Here is a 24,347-nt window from a genome sequence, read left to right as displayed (position 1 = left end):
GGTTTAGACTCACTTTATTTTCTGTAGTCTTTTGACCTGCCTGCTCAGGAGGCAAAAAGATATGTTGAACTGGAGTCTGAGGACTCTAAAGTTAGAATCCTGTTTTTGCTACTCCACAGCTCTGTGGTCTCAAGGACTACAACTCTCTGAACCTTACTTTCCTCCTTGGCGAGTGATAGTAATGAGGTTTGACCCAGTGAGTTCTCGGGGAAGTTAAGTGGGATGCTCTTGGAAGAAGAATCTGGAAAACGGTAGAGAAGCTGTCCCTGCCTCTGTCGTGGCCCTGGTCTAGTTCTCCCTGCTGCCTCTCACATTCTGTGTCTATTGCTGCCCCTTAGTATTTGTGTGGAGTTACCCTTCTTTCTTCAATTTCCTCTTCCTTCCCTGCCACCACTACTCATCCTCTAAGACCAAATCATGGCTTGCTTACTTCCTTCATAAAGCCTTCATGGACTATTTCAAGCTACAGGAATCCCTCCTGTCTCTCTCCCGATTGTTTTTGCTCAGCATCACACAATCTCTCACTTTATCACTCTGTTCCATGTGCATTTTTTAAACCTAGGTCTACTAAACTCTCTTGAAGAATGGCCCTTACCCTTTGATATTCACCATGGTAATAAGCCAGGTGGTGATACATGCACTATGCATTTCCAAGCCCATGTGCTGCAGAGATCACACTATCCCTTCTCCTTTTCCCATCTTCCCACCTGTCCACTCCCTTCTTCTCCTTAGGGACCAACACAGATGGTGTCTTCTCAGCTACTTCCTCTTTTGTTTCCCTCATTTAGAGCTGTGCTTCCTTAGAGCTCACCATGATGAGGGTTTCAACAGAGACTTGGATGTCTATCAGTCAGCGTTGTATGCACCTGCCTCCCCAACAGGTTGTGACCTCCTGGAAGATGCAGTACGCAGTGTGTACATTGTTGCACACACCTCTCTACCCCAAAAAGCCTGGAACATATTATACATGCATTCTCTTGTTCATTGAGTTCCTACCGTGTGCCAGAAACTGTTAACTGCTGTCGACAACATGGTGAGCAAAATAAATATAAGCTTCCCCCTTTGGAGCCTGTAGTGTGTGGGATCCAGACATGGATCACATACTTGCAGAAAGGGCTGCAAAACTGCAACTCCGGTGCCTGCTGAAAAGCAGTGGGGCCCGAAGCCAGAAGAGGAGGTCAGAGGTATCAGAGTGGGCTTCCATGATGAACTTCAAGAAAGGCGCACTATAAATGTTTGAGGAATTGTATGGAATTAAACAGTGGCTGCTCAATAAATACTCGTTGACTGGTTGATTGATTGTTGGCAAAGCCTTCAGAGATCCTGAGAAAAAAGGGCCTTGGGTCCCCATCATTCTTATTACATAATTATTTCAGTGCATTTAAAGCTCCCCATTTTTCATCTTATACTTTAAACATCAGGGAAAACTGATGGGCCAACTTTATAATATTTTTAAATGACTCTATGGTGTTTTGGAATATTACATGGCTATAAGAGTTTATGTATATTTAATATACTTATTAAAATATGCAGTAAGCCCATGGCTGATTTTCTCTAAGGACGTCTCAGTGCCGAGGTGGGACTTAAATGTTTAATACTAATACTAATACTCATAACTCATATTTCTCTAGTGCTTTTCCACTTTAGGATCCATAGAGTCTGTGAGTACCACATCAAGTGGATGCAGCTGGGCTTGCCAGCAGCCTGAAAGGACCACATATGGCCTCTTGCCTTCCTCTGGGGGGAGAAGGGATAACTCCAGCTTAAGGTTTCACTCCTTCTCCAGCATTCTCCGCCTTTTCAGACACCAATTCCCTTTGACTCTCTCTGAGAGGTTCCTACTTATATACAACTGCTGCTGCCAGCCATGTGTAACATACTCACTGCCTCAGGACAAGGAAGAAAAGTGACTTCATACCTCTGGAGTACAAAAAGGCACAAATCACTTCTTTAGCTTGTTGAGAACAGGATGTGGAGCCTGAGATTGAGCAGCTGGAGAAGGGAAATACAAAGAGAGTCTCCACTTGTTATCTAAACCCACACCCTACTCCTTCCTTCTCTAGGTCACCGAGACCAGGACCGGTCCTCTGGGCTGCAGCAACTATGACAATCTGGACTCAGTCAGTTCTGTCCTGGTCCAGAGTCCGGAGAACAAAGTACAGTTACTTGGTAAGCAGCACTGTGATAGTTTCCATAGCTTTCACACCTGATTAAAAAAGCCATGATCACCAAAGAGCAGGAAAAACTTCTGCCTGTTCCATTTGGTTAAACCTTTCTTAAGAACTACCGCAGGTTCCGGGACCTGTATTTAACAACTTTCCATTACTCTTTTAAAAAACTCTCTGATATGGTTTTCCCTGTACCCCATACCCATTGCTCCTATCAGTTGACACCTCAATCATCCCACATAAGATTCCTTCTCAAGTCCTCTGTCACAATTCTATAAGGAACAGCATACCTACATCCTTATAAACCTTTACCTAGTTCAACAATCTTCATTTCCCAGAAAGCCCTTTGCTTTATCCTGAAGACACATTGCAGAATAGCTGGCCTTTACAGAGAGGTTATTAGACTACCATCTCTGGCTCAACTAAGAGCTATACAAAGTGGGGGACCACTGCTTACTGAAACCACAGTGTGAGAGTGGCCCCTGCTTTCTGTTATTTGCCTGTGATCCTGCACATGGGCGATTCGAAGTCAGGAGATGAGTTTGAGAAGAATAAGACTTTTGATTTGAGACAGAACAAGTAAAACTGTGAAAGAAAAGGAAAAAAAAACCACACTAACTCTGGAGGCTGGGGGTTAAGGGGAGACGTGCATCTCTTGCTCTCTCTTCCCCACAGGCATTCTGGGGGCAGGGCTATGCAAACTGATTCAGTGGGAAGTTTATTTTTCTTAAGGCCAACTAAATTCTACTCTGTTTAAGATATTATTGTCTCAGCATTACAAAATCAATAACCCTCAGCCAGGATCTACGATTACAAATTCCAGGCAACCTGAGTCAAATGCGACCCAGCAATGCTTTAGGAATTAAGAAATATGTAAGAAAGAGGACTAAACACTCCTTTATTTAGAGTTACCTAGGGCAGTTAGCATTCCTCTTCACCAGTGTCCCTGGATGGGCTGCGTTTGTGCCTGGAACGTAGCAGAGAGTGAAGTTCAAGATGTCTAGTTGTTCATTTGGAATAGTTTATGCTGTTTAATTTTATAGCCCGTCACTCATGCAGACATTTCTTGGGGCACTTATTTTATAGCATGGGAAGTGTTCTGGTGAGGAGGAGGGAAGCAATGGGGGAGGTGAAAGGGAAGGACTGGGAGAGGGTGAGTGTTTGAAAGCAAGCACGTGGACAGGGTGTGTGGGGAGAACCGCTCAAATGCCACAGTAGGCATAGCGCCAAGAAAGGGAAATTTAGGAGCAGTTCAGAATTGGAGGTGGACCTCAAGAAAGAATAACAAACACCCACTGCTGCTGGCAATTGTAAGTTACATTTTGAGGTCTGCTGAGACTAGGATACATACTTTGAGTTCTCTGATTTCCTGCCAAGGACAAGGTCAAGGGCCTAAAAATAAAGAGCTGGCAGACGTTTGGGGAAAGAGGAGCTCACCATATCCAGAAGTTCTCATATTCCTCACTTTCCTGGCACAAAAATCTCACAGTGTTTCTACTGGGGGAGACTCCTACAGATCTGACCTCGAACATGGCCCAGACTGCATCCAAAGGCATGCCTACCCTTTGTTCATCCTTTGGTAAGCTTCCAGCTGCTGCCTTATGAGTGGCTTGAAGCCAACTAGTAGTGTGTTCTGATATAGGTAAACTGACAGTCACTGCAGATGGGCAAGAAAATTGAAGCTCAGAGCAGTTTACTGCATTATATCCAAGATCAGAAGCTAATTGGAAGAGAGCTGAGAGCCATTCATATCTATCCAGGCATGACTGATCTCAGGGCATTGACCACCATCCCCCCTTCAAATCTTCTTAAGAGTTAAATCCTATTGAAATAGGACACCCAGTCCCAGTTACATAGTATTAGCTGATGAGATAAGGACAGGATCTGACACTAAGCAGATTCTATGAGTGCTGTGATTTGGGCAGGTCACTGTGGTCTTAGGGCTTGGATTTCCTTACCTATAAAAACCTCAGTATGAGCACAAATGGTGTTTGCAATCATATATAAAAAGTACTCAGCATAGTACCTGGACACTGTGTATCTACAGTATCTTTCCTATCTCTTAACCAGGACAGCTTCCTTGGTCATCAGGGCTGGGTGGGAGGCCCAGAAGGATCAGAATTCAATAATGTCCTAGGATGCCTACTGCTAATCTTAGTTAAACTATAAACAGGATGGCTATAGGAGGCAGGGCAAAAAGCCCATCAAACCTTGTTTTTTCCCCCAAGAGGGCTATAAGCTCTTCTCTTATCTGAGACATCTTCCCGTTTCCATCCCAGAAATGCTGATGTGTAGCCAATAAGCCTGTTCTTATGATATGCATACTCTCAATTTGGCTGATGTGAGGGGTTTGGCTAAGCCTTGGGCTTTGATATTCCCATCTGCATTTTCAGATCCTCCCCCATCTGTCACTGGGGTAGCAGTAGCCTTCTCTCTCAACCAGCTCAGCAGGCTCAGGCCCTGGGGTGACCATGCTTGGGCCCAGAATACACAAGTCAGCAGAACCTCAGCTGAGGTTCCTGCAGCCTTGGGTGTGGGAGACCGAGTCCTCACTGGTTCTGCCCAGAGATTCCTTGACACATCCTTTCCCCAGGCCTTCAGGTGCTGCTGCCTGAGTACCTGCGTGAGCGCTTTGTAGCCGCAGCACTCAGCTACATCACGTGCAGCTCTGAGGGTGAGCTTGTCTGCAAGGAGAATGACTGCTGGTGCAAGTGCAGCCCCACCTTCCCTGAATGCAACTGCCCTGATGCTGACATCCAGGCCATGGAGGACAGCCTGCTGCAGATCCAGGACTCCTGGGCCACTCACAACCGGCAGTTTGAGGAGTCAGGTGAGCAGCCAGCTGACCCAGAATTCCTCCCTGTCAATGAGAGGTGGCTGTGAGGTGCAGAGCAAGAACTTGGGAAGAACAAAACTTGAGAGCTGAGCATCTTCATGGGGACCCTGACATGGCCACTTACTGTCTCTGTGACCTCGAGCAGGCTATGTCACCACCCTGAGGCTCAAGTGGTTTCATTTTTTTCTAGGACATAGGTAATATTTCCATTTACGTGGTTGTGTTTTAAGGACTTAATAAGCTAGGATAAATGTAACTAAGGGCCTAGACCTTCTTTGTCTTGTTTGCTTCTGATTCCACAGTGCCTAGAGCAATGCTTGCCCATAAGGTTCACTGTAAATATTTACTGAATAAATGAAGTATGTAGAATGGTTCTAGATGATATCCAATACAATTCTGTCAGTTTGTTGCTGTTAAAGTTAATATTAGTTACCTTGAGACCCAGATTCAAGAGAACTAGTTTTACATCCTGGCCTGATTTGACAAGCTTTATGACCTTGGATTAGCCATGCAGCTTCTCAAGGTCTCAGTTTCCTCCTCTGAAAAAGAGGGAGGGTAGGTTTATATGAGATAATGTAGATGAACTCAATGTATAAAGAACTCTGCATGGTATATTTGTACATTTCAACACCAAATGAATATGGATATAGTTCAAAAATGTAATTTTGAATAAAACAAAGCAATCAAAAAGGTTTCATTATATATATATTTATATAATGTTTTCATGTAATACTATAATTTATTAAATGTAATACATATTTAATACTATTGATGTAATGTTTACAAACAGGATACCCAATACATAATACTTTTATGGATAACTACATTTGTTTAGAAAATATGTGATAATGGAAAAGAAAACATCAAGAGAGTGGTTACATCTGGATAGAGAGAAGGGATAGTTTAGGTCCCTCGCATGCCATACATTTGGTTTGCTTTATTTCTTAAAGAATAAAAAATCTGAAGCCAACATGGCAAAATGTCAAAAGCTAGTGGCAGACACGTGAGAGTTTATCCTTTTATTCTCCATGTTCTTCCATATACTCAAATGTTTTAACTGTGCACATACTAGATGTCAGTGCCATTACTAGGCATCATTCTCCAATCTTCTGGGGACATGAGGAACCAGGTACATGAGAAACAGAAATGAGCTGAGGCCTAAGTCCTGGACAAGGCATTTAGTAGCTAAGGAGGAAATCGCATTCCAGTCCCCCCAGCCCCATACTTTGGGCTATGGAGGTGGGATATGGTCCATAACATGACTTTGGGCCTTCACTACTAGGAGTTACTGTTAATAAATAAATGAGGGCTCTCTCGACCTCCACCAGGAGACCTGCTAGTTAGTTGCAGGTCCCAAGGAAAAGCAGAGCAATGCACAGGAACCTAAGCATGAGTTCAGAAGCCTGGTGTTCTCAGGAAGCTCTAAGGAGAACCTAGACTCAGCAGGAGCTTAGAAGCAGAAGGCAGGTTGCTTCTGAATTCGCTGTAGGAAAGAATGGGTATCTGCCCAAGAGCTGAAGCTAAAAAGAGAAGAGTATCTTAGAGAGTCAGAGAGGATGGGAGAGGCTGGTCTCAGGGACTGAAGGATTTCTAGAAAGGTTTCTGAGCTGGGTGCTGCATCCTCTCTGTGCCCACATTTGCCAGTCTGGGTGCACACTCACCTTCATGAGGGCCCCACATGTGCCCTGTGGGTATTGTGGTATTATTGAAGAGGGTGGCCTTGAGATAGCGTTGTGAATGACTCAGAAGGAAGTATAAAGGGGGAAAGAGCCACATCCAAGGTCATTAGGAATAGCAGGAACTCTGGCCCCTCTGAGATATAGGGGTGAAAAAGATGAGAAAATGCCTGAGGCCATATTTTACGACATGTCAATTATTTCTCAATAAAGGTGTTGATTTAAAAAAGGCACCTGGGAGAATGGATGTGCAGCCTCTTTCTTCACGTGGTAACTCTGAAGAACCCTGGATCTGGGCAGGTCCACCTGCCCCTACCAGGGCTCTGCATAGCGGCCCCTCAACTCAGGTCCTGTGTTCTTGTCCACAGAAGAGTTCCAGGCCCTGCTGAAAAGGCTACCCGATGACCGGTTCCTGAACTCCACAGCTATCTCCCAGTTCTGGGCCATGGACACGAGCCTTCAGCACCGCTATCAGCAGCTGGGAGCTAGCTTGAAAGTGCTGTTCAAAAAGACCCATCGGATCGTCCGCCGGCTCTTCAACCTCTGCAAGCGCTGCCATCGGCAGCCTCGCTTCCGCCTGCCCAAGGAGAGGTGAGCAGCCCCCGGCCGGCCGCTAGAGCCTGAGCTCGGCACCTCCTCCAACAGCTGCTGAGACCAAGGAGAGCCCTCTGTCCAATGTGGGGGATCTGGGAGGAATGGTGACTCACACATAGCCTTCCGGTTATCTCCACCTACTCACGCATGTCATTCTCAGTTGTGAGTTGTGTCTGAAGTGAGAGAAAAAAAGAAAGGCTGATTTTACTTTTATTTAAATTATAGTTGATTCAAATGTTATCTTAGTAATCCTCTAATTGTCATTTACTGATTTCCATTTTAGTAAGTCTTAGAAAAGAAAGGGATGGAGTTAAATTTCATCCAGCAGCTGCATCTGATGAAAAACACACGCATTGGATTGTGTCAAACAAGTGACTCTGCTCTGGGTCACAGGAGGAAAGAAAGTGGAGACCTGCACCCTTAGGGACAGAGAGAGGCTGTATCATTATAGGCATCCATTTGTTCATCCACTCATTCACTTATTGGACAAGTTTTTGATCCCATATTGCATGCCTTACTATTAAGCTGCAGGGGTATTAGCAAATTGGAAAGATTTCACATACAGAAACATAAAAACTAGAAAATTATAACTATGTGGCAACCATTTAAATTAATGGTGGTGGAACATAAAGGGATAGCCTCCTAGAGGTAAAACCCAGAAAGGAAAGCTTCCCTGGAGAAGAAAGTCTTGGCCACATTGTGCAGGAAGAGGGAAATGATCTGGCACACGTGTGGTGGGACAGTCTCCCAGGCAAAGGAGGCTGCCTTCATAGCCAGCCACGCAGCGGTGTGGCTCTAATAGAGGCACAGGTGAGAAGGGAAGCATACAAAGAAGGGGTTTTCAGAGGAGTTCATTTATTCTTCATTCAACAAGTAATTATTATTATTATTTTTAATTAATTTTTTTTTTTTTTTGAGATGGAGTTTCGCTCTTGTTACCCAGGCTGGAGTGCAATGGCACCATCTTGGCTCACCGCAACCTCCGCCTCCTGGGCTCAGGCAATTCTCCTGCCTCCGCCTCCCGAGTAGCTGGGATTACAGGCATGCGCCACCATGCCCAGCTAATTTTTTGAATTTTTAGTAGAGACGGGGTTTCACCATGTTGACCAGGATGGTCTCGATCTGTTGACCTCGTGATCCACCCGCCTCGGCCTCCCAAAGTGCTGGGATTACAGGCTTGAGCCACCACGCCTGGCCAACAAATAATTATTAAATGCTTGACATGCACAGAAACAATTCTCATGTCTGAGAAGCTGTTGGTATCTAAGACAGTTTCCTGGCATTTATTAACAGGGAAGCAGTGTATAAACAAGTAAACAATAAATAGACAATAATTTCAGATACTGAGAATTGTCATGGATTGAATAAAACAGGGGAATGTGATGGAGAGTGAGTGCAGTGGTTTGTTTGGCAGGGACACCAGGGAAGTCTTCTTTGAAGAGGTAACATATGAGCTAGAATCAAAATTGTAAGAGAATTGGCCATAGACAATTTCTGTTCTTGGTGGAGTGAGAGGAACAGAGAGAACAGAAGAACAGAAAACTTGAAGGGAATGGAAGTTGGCAATAAGTTAGAAGGTTTGAAGAGCCATCTTATTTAGAAGGCTTTGTTTTGACACAAAAGCTGCTGGAGATCTTCTGTAGGTTTTTGGATAAGGGAATGAGGTAGGACTTGGGAGAGATAAGCCTGGTTGCTCTGAGCATAAGTTTGGTGTCCAGAATTTCCGGTGCTGACCCATCAGACACGGAGCCCTAGACTAGACTTTGCTCAATCAGTCCAAAGCAGCACAGTAGAGTTTCCTCCACTCAGAGATCTCAGGGGTTTTATCTTCCTCATTGCCCTCCACGCCTAGTGGTCATTGTCTTGCTGCTCTTAGGGAGGGTGTCAGTGTGTGACTTCTTTTGACTCTTCCTTCACTTTTATCTCTGCTCCCCAAGGTCCTTGTCCTACTGGTGGAACCGAATCCAGTCCCTCCTCTACTGTGGGGAAAGCACCTTTCCTGGCACTTTCTTGGAACAGAGCCACAGCTGCACCTGCCCCTACGACCAGTCTTCCTGCCAGGGCCCCATTCCATGTGCCTTGGGTGAAGGGCCCGCATGTGCTCGCTGTGCTCCGGACAACAGCACACGCTGCGGGAGCTGCAACCCGGGCTACGTGCTGGCCCAGGGTCTGTGCCGGCCAGAGGTGGCCGAGTCCCTGGAGAACTTTCTCGGGCTGGAGACAGACCTGCAGGACCTGGAGCTGAGGTATCTGCTGCAGAAGCAGGATAGCCGCATTGAGGTACACTCCATCTTCATCAGCAATGACATGCGTCTGGGCAGCTGGTTTGACCCTTCCTGGAGGAAGCGCATGCTGCTCACCCTGAAGAGCAACAAGTACAAACCTGGGCTGGTGCACGTGATGTTGGCCTTGTCCTTGCAGATCTGTCTTACCAAGAACAGCACCCTGGAGCCTGTCATGGCCATCTATGTCAATCCCTTTGGGGGCAGCCACTCTGAGAGCTGGTTCATGCCTGTGAATGAGGGCAGCTTTCCTGACTGGGAAAGGACTAACGTGGATGCAGCTGCCCAGTGCCAAAACTGGACTATCACTTTGGGGAATAGGTGGAAGACTTTCTTTGAGACAGTTCATGTTTACCTACGGAGCCGAATCAAGTCTCTGGATGACAGCTCCAATGAGACAATCTACTACGAGCCCCTGGAGATGACTGATCCCTCTAAGAATTTGGGCTACATGAAAATTAACACCTTGCAGGTCTTTGGCTACAGCCTACCCTTTGACCCAGATGCTATCCGGGACCTGATTCTCCAGTTGGACTACCCGTATACTCAAGGTTCCCAGGACTCTGCACTCTTGCAGCTCATTGAGCTCAGGGACCGGGTGAACCAGCTTTCTCCACCTGGCAAAGTCCGACTTGACCTTTTCTCCTGCTTGCTCCGGCATCGGCTCAAGCTGGCCAACAATGAGGTGGGCAGGATCCAGTCCTCCCTGAGGGCTTTCAATTCTAAGCTGCCAAACCCTGTGGAATATGAGACCGGCAAACTCTGTAGCTAATGGGAAGCCCACTTCAGCATAGGGCAAGGAGGGGATCCATGAATCTGGGGTACAAAGATAATCCAAGCCCTCACCTTAGTGCCAACAGGGTGTGCTCCCACGAGACTTTCAGCATCCAGCAGCTGGGACCTCGAAGCTGGGGTCTGAAGCAGGCGAGAGAGAAATAGCTACTGTGCGTGCACACGTGCACATGCGCGCGCGCACGCGCACACACACACACACACACACACACACAGAGAGGCACAGGGAGGCTACGACTCAGCAGCCTCAGCTCTGTAAAGTTGATCAGTGCTTTCTCAAATGAATGCAGATGAATGAAGGAGCCAAGGAAGAGATTAAGAAAAAGAACCAGTTGAACCATGAAACAAAAAAAAAGTCCATAAAAGTGATTCTTGTCATTCAAGAAAGCAAGAGGGGACAACAATGGGAGGGGTCGGAGCTCTTCCTCTCCCTCTGTGGAGTCACTTTTGTATTCTTTTTAACCAGATTTCTTAAAATGTTGTTGTTTTGTGAATCCTGACATTGGTTCTTACTTTTGTATGCTGCCTCCTCTGTGCCCTCCCATGAAACATGAGAAGTACAACCCACAGAGGAACCAGCGCCAAGGGCAGGCAGCGGCCTCCTTGCTCCCCTCCCGCACTCCTCCCTCTCTGCTGCCTCTTTCCCCCACCAAGTTTCAGGGCCCTGGATTGTTCCCAGTTCCCCTTGTGGTCCGTTCAGAGCTCCTTTTCCAGCAGCATCTCTCTGTCCAAGAAAGCAGCTCTGTCAAGTTAGAGAGAGACAATGTGTAAGAAAATGTTCTTTTTTTAAAAAAAAAATAACAAAAACAAAACAAAATTATTTATTTTGTGATTGTTTTCCTTGTCAATCTGCTCCAGCCACCTGAACATCTAAGTAAACATTTACCTGGTTTAATATATTTTTGGAAAAGGCCTTTTTTAGGGGAAAAAAAAATGAGAGAAAAGAGGAAAAAAAAAAGAGTATAGTTTTCTGGGTTGCCTGGATTTTTCTTTTTAATTGCTATTTGCATGACACAAGAGTGTCCATGAAGCGGGGATAGTGCTATGTGGGAAGCTGGTTGATTGATAGATACACAAGTTACACAAGTGAATGAGTGCGTGTGTTGACTGGGGTGTGACGGGTATATGAGAGAGAGAAAGTAAATGAGAAGTGAGCTCAAACTATCCCAGAGAGTTACCTCACTGCACTCCCACCACCTCTTTTCTCCCTGGGTGTGAGGGCTAACACGGGTCCTAAAACCCAGATTTCCCACGATGGGGAGAGTAGTTAAAAAGGTCTTGCTCCTACAAGGACCTGCAGTCTTTGCACGGGGCAAAGGCCTGCTAAAGGGGCTCCTCTTTGCCGACACTGCTGCAGACATCAGGAGAATTTCCCATACACTGCATCTTATGGTCTGGATTACCCTTTGAGAAAACTGAGAAAGATGGAAATATAGCATTGGCTCCCTCCGTTCTGTCTGATCACCACATTCCCAACCCAAGTAGCAGCTCTGATGTATACCACACAGAACAATGCATCCTTTCCCCTAGTGCCTGTCTCCAGGTGGTATGAGAATCACTTCATAGCATCTCTTTTGGAGAATCACTTCTCTGTCTGTGCTTCACATTCCAACCACAATGCATAGGCCTGACAATCCCCATCTGATTCAGGAGAGAGTCACCACATGAAGTATCTCATTCCCTACCTGTGGTATATCTCAGTTGGCATCAAGTGAAATGGAAGACAATGAGAGGATGATCATGCGTCTCTGCCCAGGGGCCTTCTATGTTTATTATTGCATGCAGAAGAATTTGACATTACATTTAATCATTGCATTGTCTTTCAACCTACAAGAAACTGAAATCCTTGGTAGAAAAGTAGGCTGGGGTGTTTCTTTCTTCACCACTCTCCTGAAGGCTTCCGTGGTAAAACTGCAGAGTGTCAGGATGATCCGGGGTGAGCATAGTTGTTGGCTATTTCTAGTTAAAGCCACTCTTGGTTTGGGAAGTTTGTACTGAGTTCCTCACCCGTGGGAGATGGAATAGGCAGATGACATCATCAGTGGGAGTGCTGAGAGGTACCTGATGAGGGTGCTTTGGTGGGAAGGGGTAGGAAAGCTTTGATACCTTCCAATGGCAGGGTTTGAGTGGTAGATACCAGAGTCTGATTTTAGCACTCTGAATCTGTATGTCTACAGGCAGTAGGAGTGGGTGGACAGACTCTTACTCATTAATTAAAGATGCACCTTTAGCAAACTGTCAACTGCCAGGCACAACACTAGTCAGCGTGGGGAGGACAGCCATTGAGAATGTACAGTGCACAAAGCAGTGTGGAGCCTCAGTGGCACAAGCATGACTGCCCCACTGGGAATGGAGTCAGCACATGAGGGCTCATATCCCACTGGGACCAGTCCACAGTTATGGTGAGGGGTTGGAAACCTCAGCCATCTGTCTTTGTATCAGCAACTAGGCTGGGAGAAAATCGCATGGAGTTATTAGTAAGGATGCTGTGTCTCTTTATCTCAGAGATATGAGAGATCTCTTGTTTTGAGAGGGCTTCAGGAAGATGATGGTGTGATGTATTATGGCTTTAGGGAATATATGCATCCATTTACTAAGCTTTCCACATCTTGCCCATTGAAGGTTTAAACCATGAAGCTTAGTGTACCAACTCCATCTAAAAGTACTACTACACACTGGTAAATATTTAGTGGTGCCTTTGATTCCAGATGCAAGTATCATACTGATAGAGAGCCAAACAAATATTAATTACAGACGTAGAAATGTCTATATTTGACCTAGTCATCTGTTACCTGTGATAAATGTCTGATTTGTCTGTTCTGCTTGGTGTAGAAGAGCTTGTGTCAAAGCAGCAGTCCAAAGACTTTGCTTCTAGAACACAGGTGGAGGAAGAGGGGGTGTAAGGGATGGGTATCATCCTTTAAGGGGCTTTAAAAGGCTTGAACCATGAGTTTAACATAGAGTTTTTTAGAAAGCTTGGCTCAGAAATGCCATAATAAGAAAAAGCTGTTCCCAGGTGAAACTGTCACCTTAAGGTCTATAATAATCAAAAGATGGGAACCACCTATTCACAGAAACAGCTACAAATAAAGAACTGTCATTAATTAGTACGGGACTGTCACTGTTGGTGAACTCATTGTGGAATTAAGAGCAAAATCGCAATATAGTTTCTACAATGCATTGGATAATAACGACTAGGCATTCAAGTTTTAATTGTAACCCCAAAGAACTAATACATCAAATGCTAATCTGTCCTAATGCTTGAGACTAATACCTCTAATACTAAATAATATATTTAATATCTGCTGCTAATAAAATATTGCTATGCTCTGCAAACACACTCATGTATCAACAGCCAAAAACATAAATGATGATCACTTCCAATACTGGGTATCACTGATAGTTTAGTTCCAGTTCTTGTGTGTGTTTTTTGCTTTCTCAAAATATAAAAATAGTGGTCATGGGCCAGGCACAGTAGCTGGCACCTGTAATCCCAGCATTTTAGGAGGGTGAGGCGGGCAGATCACCTGAGGTCACAAGTTCAAGATCATCCTGGCCAACATAGTGAAACCCCCTCTCTACTGAAAATACAGAAATTCGCCAGGTGTGGTGGCAGGTGCCTGCAATCACAGCTACTCAGGAGGCTGAGGTGGGAGAATTGCTTGAACCTGGGAGGCAGAAGTTGCGGTGAGCCGAGATCTTACAACCGCACTCCATCTTGAGCAACAGAGCGAGACTTCATCTCAAAACAAAACAACCACCACCACCAAAACAATGGTCATGATGGACAGAGCTGCCTTGTAAGTAGACAGAATATGTTACCTACATGACGTCCTTCCCCAAAATACCACTTGAATGTCTGTAATTTCATCAGATAGGTCTATTCTCTTGTATTTCAGAAGAGTCTCTTTCTTTTGCCCTTATAGTCTGCATGAAAACTAAAATACCCTGGAGAAGAAATCAGTCTTCTAAGTTAACCCAATGGCAAAATAGAAAGTTGGATTTTTTGAGTTGGAAGATTTTTAGTGGTCATCTGCTCTACTCTCATTTTTGGCATCAGGAAAAAGAGGTTAAAACAATTGAGACTTTGGCCCAGTGCAGTGGCTCACTCCTATAATCCCAGCACTTTGGGTGGCTGAGTCAGGCTGATCATGGGATCAGGAGTTTGAGATCAGCCTGGCCAGCATGGTGAATCCCTGTCTCTACAAAAAATACAAAAAATTTGCCGGGCATGGTGACACACACCTGTAGTTCCAGCTACTCAGAGGCTGAGGCAGGAGAATTGCTTGAACCTGGCTGGGGGAGGTTGCAGTAAGCCAAGATTGCACCACTGCACTTCAGCCTGGGCAACAGAACAAGACTTCCTCTCAAACAACAAAAATAAATAAATAAAAATGAGAAGTTGGCCAGGTGTGGTAGCTCAGCCTGTACTCCCAGCACTTTGAAAGGCCAGCTCAGGTGGATCACTTGAGGTCAGGTCAGGAGTTTGAGACCAGCCTGGCCAACATGGTGAAACCCTGTCTCTACTAAAAATACAAAAACTAGCTGGGTGTGGTGTTATGCATCTGTAATCCCAGCTACTCGGGAGGCTGAGACAGGAGAATTGCTGGAATGTGGGAGGCGGAGGCTGCAGTGAGCCAAGGTAGCACCACCGCACTCCAGCCTGATGCAAAAATGAGAAGTTAAAGAAGTTTCCCATGTGTGTCTGTTATCAGAGTTAGGAATAGAAGTCTCATCTGGTTCCTTCTTTACTTCTCTTTGCCAGTAAGTGACATTTGGGTCCTAGAGATGACAGGGATCCAAGTCAGGCCTTAGGAATGTGGGGATGGAGGAGAGAAGGCAATTTTCCAGGGAGGAGAATATGCTTCTATGAGATGGAAGTATCTTCACACTTTTCCCTGTAGTTTATTTTAGCAAAAATAATCAGCTACTATGACAAGTGAAAGAAAAGGACTGAGTTTCACCCCTTAGAAGCTCGAAGCACAGAGTAGACATGTTTCCAACTAGGCTGGAAATGTGATTAACTTGCTGGTTTCTCGATGACACCATATCAGCTCCGTGCTTTTTAATAGCAACATCCTGCCTTTAATTTGTTGCTATTTGCTATAAACCACCAACCGGAGAGTTTGAATATCATTACAAACTTGATAATTTCTGAAAAGCATCTTCCATGTGAAGTCTAGAGGTGACTGGGTTCCACCAGCATCCAAAGGTCTCAGGTTGTGTAGTTCCTGTGGCCTAGATCTAGGGTCATGAAGTAATGAAGTGATACTCTGCTATATTCTAAGCATCCTGGCTCCTACCAACAGCAAACCGCAAAAAGCAATGGCCAAGAGAGTCATCCCACCCAAGAAACAAAACTGTGGCTTGCACTCCTGACATGCTTTCCTTCTCTCTAGAACATATACTAGGCGTGTTAAGGAGGAAGGATAGACTGGGAAACTTAGGTAGTCTGATGCCATTAAACACACAGCTTTCTTCTGGTTTCTCAATCTGGTGCTGCTACCAGCTAGCTCTGTAATTGTGAGCAAGTCTCTCCACTTCTTACCTCCAATTTGGTCTCCTATGGAAGAGGAAATTGTTTCCCATGCGGGTATTGATTGTACTTCTGTTAACATTTCACCGTGTTACAATCAGTGTGGCACAGGAGACTGTGGAGGATATAAAGTTAGATCTGGATTTGCATGTTGGATCCACACTTACCATTTAAGTGACCTTTGTTCTTGATTTGTCTCATCTGTGACTCAACTGTTTCATCTCCACCTCCCCAAAATTTTTCATTTCCTTCTCTTCCTGAACATTCACTTCTTTGCATACGTTTGCTCCATGCTCCCAACATCCAGAATGTGTGCCTTCAATTCCCTAAAACAATGTTCGTTCGTTCATTCGTTCCTTCCTTCCTTCCCTCCCTCCCTCCCTCCCTAAGTGATAGACCCTAGGCTAGGTGTAGGATATTAAAAACTCTATAAAATATGTTTCCAGACCATAAATAATTGTGCACTATGATGCGGGGTAGGAGGTGAGGCAGTGGGATGCATGAACAGTTCAGAGTGGAGCATTCTTAGGGATGTACAAAGTATTGATGGAGCATAGAAAGAGAGCACTTCACTCCCTGGAAGAGATTCTAATGGCGTTTGTTGTGAACCTTCTAATAAGGTGGGAGCAATGTCCCAAGTGTCCAGATGTTTTACATATCAGTAGAGGGAAAGACTTAAAATATTACATGTGCATCCATTCTCAGAGAGCAGGAAAGAGCAAGAGCAGCAGAGCCCTACTGAAGCCACACACTATGTGTTTGGTGCCCTAATTTCTGACTCCTGAGCACCAAGTCAGCACTTGTTAGTCAGCTCAAGCAACACTTGTGGGACTTCCATGGGAGCTCTATTTGATAGATAAGATGCCTCCACCTCTTAAGGTGCAGTGTTGCGAAACCAGTGCTTCCCTGACTTTAATTAACACGCAGATTCTGATTCACTAAGTCTGTAGTGGGCCCCAGATTCTGCATTTCTAACAAGCTCCCAGGTGATGCTGATGCTGCTAGTCCATGGATGACACTTTGAGAAGCAAGCTCTCAGAGCGCATGCCTGTTATATTTCTGCAGTACTCAGGGCTCAAAAGTAAGAGCTTCCCCGGAAGGACAGGGGCTGAGAAACCAAAGGGTCAATCGCATTTGGCTCTGGGGTCATGACCTCACTTATGCAAATCTTGGTGCTCTACAGGCCTTTATTTTCTCAACCAATTAGGAGCCAAGTGTCTGACCTATATAAATGGAGTGAGAAAACGGAGGTAAGAGAAGAGAAAGGAAACATAACTAAGTCAAAATTCTGAGGGCTCTAAGCTAGCTTGCTTATCAATGTGTGTTTACAGATAAGCAGCCCGATGGACTGGCTGAATCATGCTGGCTGAATAAAAGGTCTTTTCCCCCAAGCCTATCATAGCAAATCGGTTCAGAAGTGGAACATTGAGTATCTGTCACTCTACGAAAACATACATCAAATGACGTGATTAAATCCACACCAACAATGTACAAGCACCCAGAACTCCCAGACTTTAGACTACTTAGGTGCCATGCACCACCCCCTAGGCACCCTATCTAAAAAAAGAAATGAATTATTTTTGTTTTCAGTTCTATCCTTCTCTCCTCCAACCTGTGTGATTACCACCCATGCATCATTAATAAAAACAACTGCCAGAATTTTTGTTGGGTCACTCTTCCAAAGATTTCAGGACTTGGAAGAATGAATCACTCAAAATTATTTATTAAGCATTTTCAGCTAGGATCTGTGGGAAACCAAGCAAACCTGGGTTTAGTATGTACATTTTCTTATTTCAAAAGCCTTGCAGATGACTTAGAAAATAAAAGTGTGGGGAAGTTCCATAGCTAAGTGAAAGCAGAAACTGGATTTCACGTGCTTGCTGGAGTCCAGCTGCCTTGATTCAACACCATTGCTGTCACTTTCTAGATGTGAGGGTTTGGATGTGTCATTTATTTTCTTGCAGCCTCAGTTTGCGCATCTGTAAAAGCACAGCAGTGAAGTATGTATCTTGTAGGATATTGTGATGGTCAAATAAGATAAAACATATAAAGAGCAGGGACAGGGTTAGAGCACATGCTCAATAAGTATAGGTCTTTTCCTTCTGTTAGATAGTTCCTATTTTTGAAGAAAAGGCAAGGGAAGGGAAAGAGAGGGGAGGAAAAAGGAGGGGAGAGAAGAAAAGAAATCATTCATGTTATTTTCCTGCAGAAGCAAACTTCCTGGAAACAAAGAGGAATTTATCATCTGGGCCCTTACATAAGAGTCATCAGGTGATGTAATGAAAAAGGTCTTCAATTACAGTTTTGTGGAAGACACAGATAAGCCATTGAAATAGTTGTTTTTTATGTAGACCCTCTATAAAAGCAGAGAATATAATATGACAGTATAACTCATTGCTGAAATAAGTTATGCTGTGCCCTGCTGGGTCATGTGGCCTAGGAACATTGTTTTGATGATACAGCTTATTACAGTGTTAGAGCTTGGAGTGTCTGAGAGAATGGCTAGTTAACATGCCCATTAGGCTGTCTATTTCAAATATCACATCTTAATTGCACTTATGGCAAGTACCGGATTGCAGTCAATCCCTGGCTGAATTCTTTGATGAGGAACCAAGGTATAGTACCACCATAAGGTTTTTAGATACAGACAGAAGGGAAGCAGAGTTTATGTTCCTGTTATATGAGAAGTATAAGAAGTGCATAGGCTGAAAAGTGAAGACTAATGTTCCAAGCAACGGGAGCACATATGTCTAGGCACACATTCATAGACTTCATAGACTCAATAAGTCAGGCTGATGTTCATATCCCATACCCAGCCTCCTGGGCCAATGGCTTTCATTTCATTCTTCTTTTATAAATAAGAGCTTTATACATATGTAATTCAAATATCATCAAGTTCACTGCTTTAAGGTGTACAATTCAGTAATTTTTATTCAAAACGTTGTTTATAGATAGCCACTATCCAATTCCAGAACATTTATGTCACCCAAGAAAGAAACCTTGTACTCAGTAGCAGTCATTCCCCATTCTTCTTCAGCTCCCAGCTCCTGGCAATCTCTGTTTCCTGTCTCTGTGGATTTGCCTGTTTCAAACATTTCATATCAATGAAATTATACACTATGTGGCCTTCTGTGTCTGGTGTCTCTCACTTAGCACAATGTTTTCAAAGTTTATCTCTGCTGCAGCATGCATCAAAATATCATTCCTTTTTATGACTGAATAATATTCCATTGAATGAATATAGCACATTTTTCTTTATTTATTCATCAGATCATAGTTATTTGGATTGTTTATACTCTTTGGCTGTTACCATTAATGCTGCTATGAGCATTTGCGTTTTCAGTTATCTTAGGGATATGCCTAACATGGAATTGCTGGGCACCGTGGAACTCTACAATATTTTAAAGAACTGTCAGTCCATTTTCCAAAGCAGCTGCACCATTTTACATTCCCATTAACATATTGTTTTCAACATATGTCATTATCTGTCTTTTGATTTTTGCCATCCTAATGGGTGTGAAATGGTATCTCATTGTGGTTTTTATTTACATTTACCTAACAACTAATGATGCTGAGCATCGTTTCATATGCTTATTGGTCATTTGTTTGTCTTCTTTGGCAAAACGTCTATTTAAATCTTTTTATCATTTTTTAAGTGGGCTACTTTTCTTTTTACTGTTCAGTTGTAAGAGTTCTTTCTTTATATATTCTGCATACAAGTCCTTTATCAGATATGTGGTTTATAAATATTTTCTCCCATTGTTCGAATGGTCCTTTTACTTTCTCGATAGTGCCCTGTGGAGCATAAGTTTGAAGTTATGATGAAGATCAGTTTATCTACCTTTTTGGTGCTGTTTATACTTTTGGTGTCATATCTTAAGAAGCATTGCCAAATCAAAGGTCACAAAGATTTATGCTCATGTTTTATTCTGAGAGTTTCATAGTTTCATCTCTTAGTATTAGGTCTCTGATCCATTTTGTTTTCATTATTGTATATGGCATAAGATTGGGGTCCAACTTTATTATTTTGCATTTGAATGTCCAGTTGTCTCAGCACCATTTGTTAAAAAGACTTCTTCCCTTGTGGAATTGTCTTGGCACATGTATCAAAATCGATTGACCATAAATGTATGGCTTGATTTCTGGCCCCTCGATTTTATTTTATTGATTTATGTGTCTATTTTTATACCAGTACAATACAGATGTTGTCTTTGTTGCTGTATCTTTGTAGTACATTTTGAAATCAGGAAATGTATATCCTTTAACTTTGTTTTTCCTTGTCATGATTTTTTGGCTATTCTGGGTCCCTTGCATATCCATATAAATTTTAAGTTTAGTTAATCAAATTCTGCACAAAAAGACAGTGGGATTTAATAGCAATTGTGTTGAATCTGTGAATCAATTTGGGGACTGTTTTATCTAAACAATATTAAGTTTTTTGGTGGATCACGAGGTCAAGAGATTGAGACCATCCTGGTCAACATGGTGAAACCCCATCTCTACTAAAAATACAAAAAATTAGCTGGGCATGGTGGCGCGTGCCTGTAATCCCAGCTACTCAGGAGGCTGAGGCAGGAGAATTGCCTGAACCCAGGAGGCGGAGGTTGCGGTGAGAGATCGCGCCATTGCACTCCAGCCTGGGTAACAAGAGCGAAACTCCGCCTCAAAAAAAAAAAAAAAAGAATGTCTTTTCATTGATTTAAATCTTTAATTTTTCTTGATAATGGTTTATAGTTTTCAGCATACAACACTTATACTTCTTTTATTTCTTCTGAAGTCTTTTATTCTTTTTGATACTATAAATAAAATTGTTTCCCTAATTTCATGTTTGGATTGTACATTGTTTATATATAGAACTACATTTTGTATGTTGAGCTTGCCAAACTTATTAGTTCTCATTCATTAGGGCTTTTTTGTATGTGAATTCCTTAGTGTTTTCCATATACAAGATAATATCATTCTCTGTTGTAGATAATTTTGTTATGCCCTTCATATGTAATGCCCCTTCTTCAGCTAATGTATTCTGACTCTTGCTTTCAGAGTAGGGGCAGGAAAAATTCTTTCTTATTTCTTACTAGAAGCATCTGAGAGAATAGTTTTACTGTAGAATCAAATTCGTTTACAAAAAATATTAGCACTGTCTGTTGGTACATAAAGGCAATCAAAAGCTAATATGGTAAAGGGGTGAGAATAATTAATAATCCAGGGTATTAGTTCAAAGATCTTAGTCCATCTCCAACATTCTTAGCTATCCGTAAGGACCACTGTACACCAGCAGTAAATGAATCAGGTTTAATAAATAAAGCCCATTCATAGTCTCCATCCTTGCCTTGTGGCTATTTAGTTCATGCACCCATTTTACCAGTATGAGAGTTGCCAATAAAAGGGATTGGCTTTCATCAGCTGACCAAGTCATTACATCTAGTTGTTTAATAACTTTCCTATAATAGATGTTCTCTGATGGGCACTACCATGCAATTCAAAAACTTCATACTTCCTGTCCACTTCCGTAGATCTATCCACATGTCTCTTTCCCAGACCTCCTTGTCTCTGATCATCTAATCTTTCTCTTTCCATGGTCTTGACCAAAAAACCAAGCCATTTATCATTGCCCATGAGTTCATGTATCTATCTTTCTGCCTTTGGCCACTGTTCTTTCAACATAAAGTTGATGACTAGTAGCATACCACATCAGATCTCTGCCCACTGGGAGGAGTTCCCTCATCACTATCTATCAGAAGAACCCTATAAATAAAGCTTGGCCTTTTTACTTCTCTTTTAGCTGGTTGTCAAGGCCCTCCTATTAAGCCAAATGTGTGAGCTATGAGAGAAATGCTAGTGCAACAGTGAGAGATGGCATCGGGCTGTGTGCCACCTGCATGCTTAGCTTGCTTATGCTCTCCAGCTCTGATTGTGCCAATCTTGGCTGCATCATGTCCGTCTTAGAATGGATTGCCACAAGCCTGGCCCAACCTTGTAACTAGGTGGTTTTGACTAATCCCAGCTAATAATAGGTAGTTCTGGCCATAAGGGTCCTTGGTACTTTATGGTCAAAAGCTCTGTATTTACTAGGGCCCAGTATCACAACAGGAACTATTTTTGAATGGTGTTTAGTTCTTTCTTATAAATGGCATGGACTTTTTTCCAGGACCCCAGAGGTCTATAATATAATTCTTCTGTTGAAACTTCCCATAAACTCTATACATGATGTTTCCTGTCATTGATGTCTCTAGACTATAGGGTCTCCTAGGTTAGATGGTTCAAGTGTCAAGACCATTTTTACCACAGCCTTGACCTGCTGAGAGCTCTTTCCTGCTCTGAACAATACTCAAAGCTCGCAGACTTTTGTGTTATCCAGCAAATGGCTTAGAGTAGTATTCCCTCATACAAAATATGCCGCCTTCAGAAGCAGAACAAATTATTGATATTTGTGCTACTTCTTTTAGTAATGAGGGATATAAGGTGCAATCATTTTTTAATTTAATTTGGAGAGAATATCCTGGAATTCTCCAGAATTGTGGATGCTGTCTTAATCTATTTTATGCTACTATAATGGAATATCACAGGCTGGATGATTTATAATGAATATAAATTTACTTCTTACAGTTCTGAGTGTTGGGAAGTCCAAGGTCAAGGGGCCCACATCTGGCAAGGGCATTCTTGCTGCATTATTCTATGACAGAAAGTAGAAGAGCAAGAGATGTGAAGGGGAATGTCCTGAACCCATTCTCATATCAGAAAGCCACTTCTGTAATAATCAAACCACTTCTGCAGTAATGACATTAATTCATTCATGAGAGCAGAGCCTTCATGACATAATCACCTCTTAAAGGTCTTACCTCTCAGCACTGTTGCATGACAGACTCTGTTCCCAAGAAATGGACTTGGTGGGGGGACACAGTCACACCATGGCAGACCCTTAAAAGTTTTATTGATGTGCTGAGTCGTGAAGCTTTAATCTCCACATTCTGCAGCATATGTGCTTTGCCAAGGCTTCCAATACATTTTCCACTTTTTGCTAATCTGATCTAACTACCATGATACTGGGCCAGTGTGATGTTCTGAAGAATGCCAGCAACCCATCTCCCTTCTAGTAATATTAAGGCAGAGGGCCAAAGTGTTAACATAACCTGAGACAAGACCATGATTGTGTACTCTTGTTCTTATCATACAAGTGTGAGCTGCTTCTAGTTCTCCTTTCTGATGGGGATGGAAAAGAATGCACTCACCAGATCCATAGTCAGGCTGGAGGCTGGAGGCTATAATAATCAGCTTTTGTAAATTTACATTTGTTCCAACAGCTACATCTAGGGCCACTACTTGATTAAGTTTGCAGTAACAATTCATTCAGCCGTGATTCATTCTATTTTAGGATCTGTTCTGGTTAACTGAATAGAGATTTGATACAAATCATCAGCCTTGAATTCTTTGCACCTTTTAAATTAGCACTAATCTCTACCATATTCCCTGGTTGCAGTATTAATTTTTTAATTTACTATCTTAGTTTGAATTGGGGTACAGATTCACAGGCTTCCATTTGGCTTTCCCTACTATAATATCTCTTACTCTGTAGGGTAAGGAACCAATGTGAGGTATATTCCTTCAGTGCCTAATCTGTTAACCGTTTTTATCATGAAGGAATATTAGATTTTGTTGAGAGCTTTTTCTGCAACTTTTGAGATAATCATGTTTTTTTATTTTAATTCTGTTTATGTAGTGAATCACATTGATGGATTTGTGTATGATGGACCAGTCTTGCCTCCCAGGAATAAAGCCTACTTGATTGTTGTATATTAACTTTTTGATGTAATACTGGATTCAGTTTGCGAGTATTTTATTGAGGATTTTTTTGCATCTATGTTCATCAGGTATATTGACCTAAAGTTTTATTTTGTCATTGTGTCTCTGCCATATTTTGATATCAGAGTGATGCTGTCTTCATAGAATGAGTTAAGGAGGAGCCCCTCCTCCTTAATTTTTTGAAATACTTTCAGTAGGATTAGTACCAGCTCTTCTTTGGATGTCTGGTGGAATTCAGCTGTGAATCCATCTAGTCCAGAGCTTTATTTGGTTGGTAGGTTTTTTTTAAATTACTAATTCAATTTTAAAACTTGATACTGGTCTATTCAGGGTTACAATATCTTACTGATTCAATCTTAGAGATTTTGTGTTTCCAGGAATTTATATCTTTTCTCTAGATTTTCTAATTTGTGTGCATAGAGTTGTTCATAGTAGTCTATGAGGATTTTTTTGTATTTCTGTGGGATCAGTTGTAATGTCTCCTTGTCATTTTCGATTATGTTTATTTGGGTCTTCTTTTTTTCTTTGTTAATCTAGCTAGCGTTCTATCAATTTTGTTTGTTCTTTCAAGGAACTAACTCTTAGCTTCTTTGATCTTTTGTATAGATTTTTTGGTCTCACTTTTGCTCAGTTCTTCTTTAATTTTAGTTATATCTTTTCTTC

At 42.8% G+C, this 24,347-nt stretch overlaps 1 protein-coding gene across 6 annotated transcripts in view; it reads left to right on the top strand.

The window, feature by feature from the left end:
- Nucleotides 1–11,165, top strand: part of BRINP2 (BMP/retinoic acid inducible neural specific 2) — a 118,172-nt gene extending 107,007 nt beyond the window's left edge. For 4 of the 6 annotated variants that reach the window (XM_078356255.1, XM_054247492.2, XM_002760334.7 and 1 more), the window contains exons 5-8: nt 2,064–2,169; nt 4,762–4,998; nt 7,049–7,271; nt 9,212–11,165. In XM_078356255.1, coding sequence (XP_078212381.1) covers nt 2,064–2,169; nt 4,762–4,998; nt 7,049–7,271; nt 9,212–10,328 — 1,683 coding nt within the window. In that variant the 3' untranslated portion in view covers nt 10,329–11,165. The remainder of the gene's footprint in view (nt 1–2,063; nt 2,170–4,761; nt 4,999–7,048; nt 7,272–9,211) is intronic. The other 2 variants (XM_035279098.3, XM_078356256.1) reach the window with 1 other exon arrangement.
- The last annotated feature ends 13,182 nt before the right edge of the window (nt 11,166–24,347 follow it).

The sequence above is a fragment of the Callithrix jacchus genome, chromosome 18 (assembly GCF_049354715.1).
Source record: "Callithrix jacchus isolate 240 chromosome 18, calJac240_pri, whole genome shotgun sequence".
In the NCBI taxonomy this organism is placed as follows: domain Eukaryota; kingdom Metazoa; phylum Chordata; class Mammalia; order Primates; family Cebidae; genus Callithrix; species Callithrix jacchus.
This window is presented reverse-complemented; position numbering and strand designations above follow the sequence as displayed.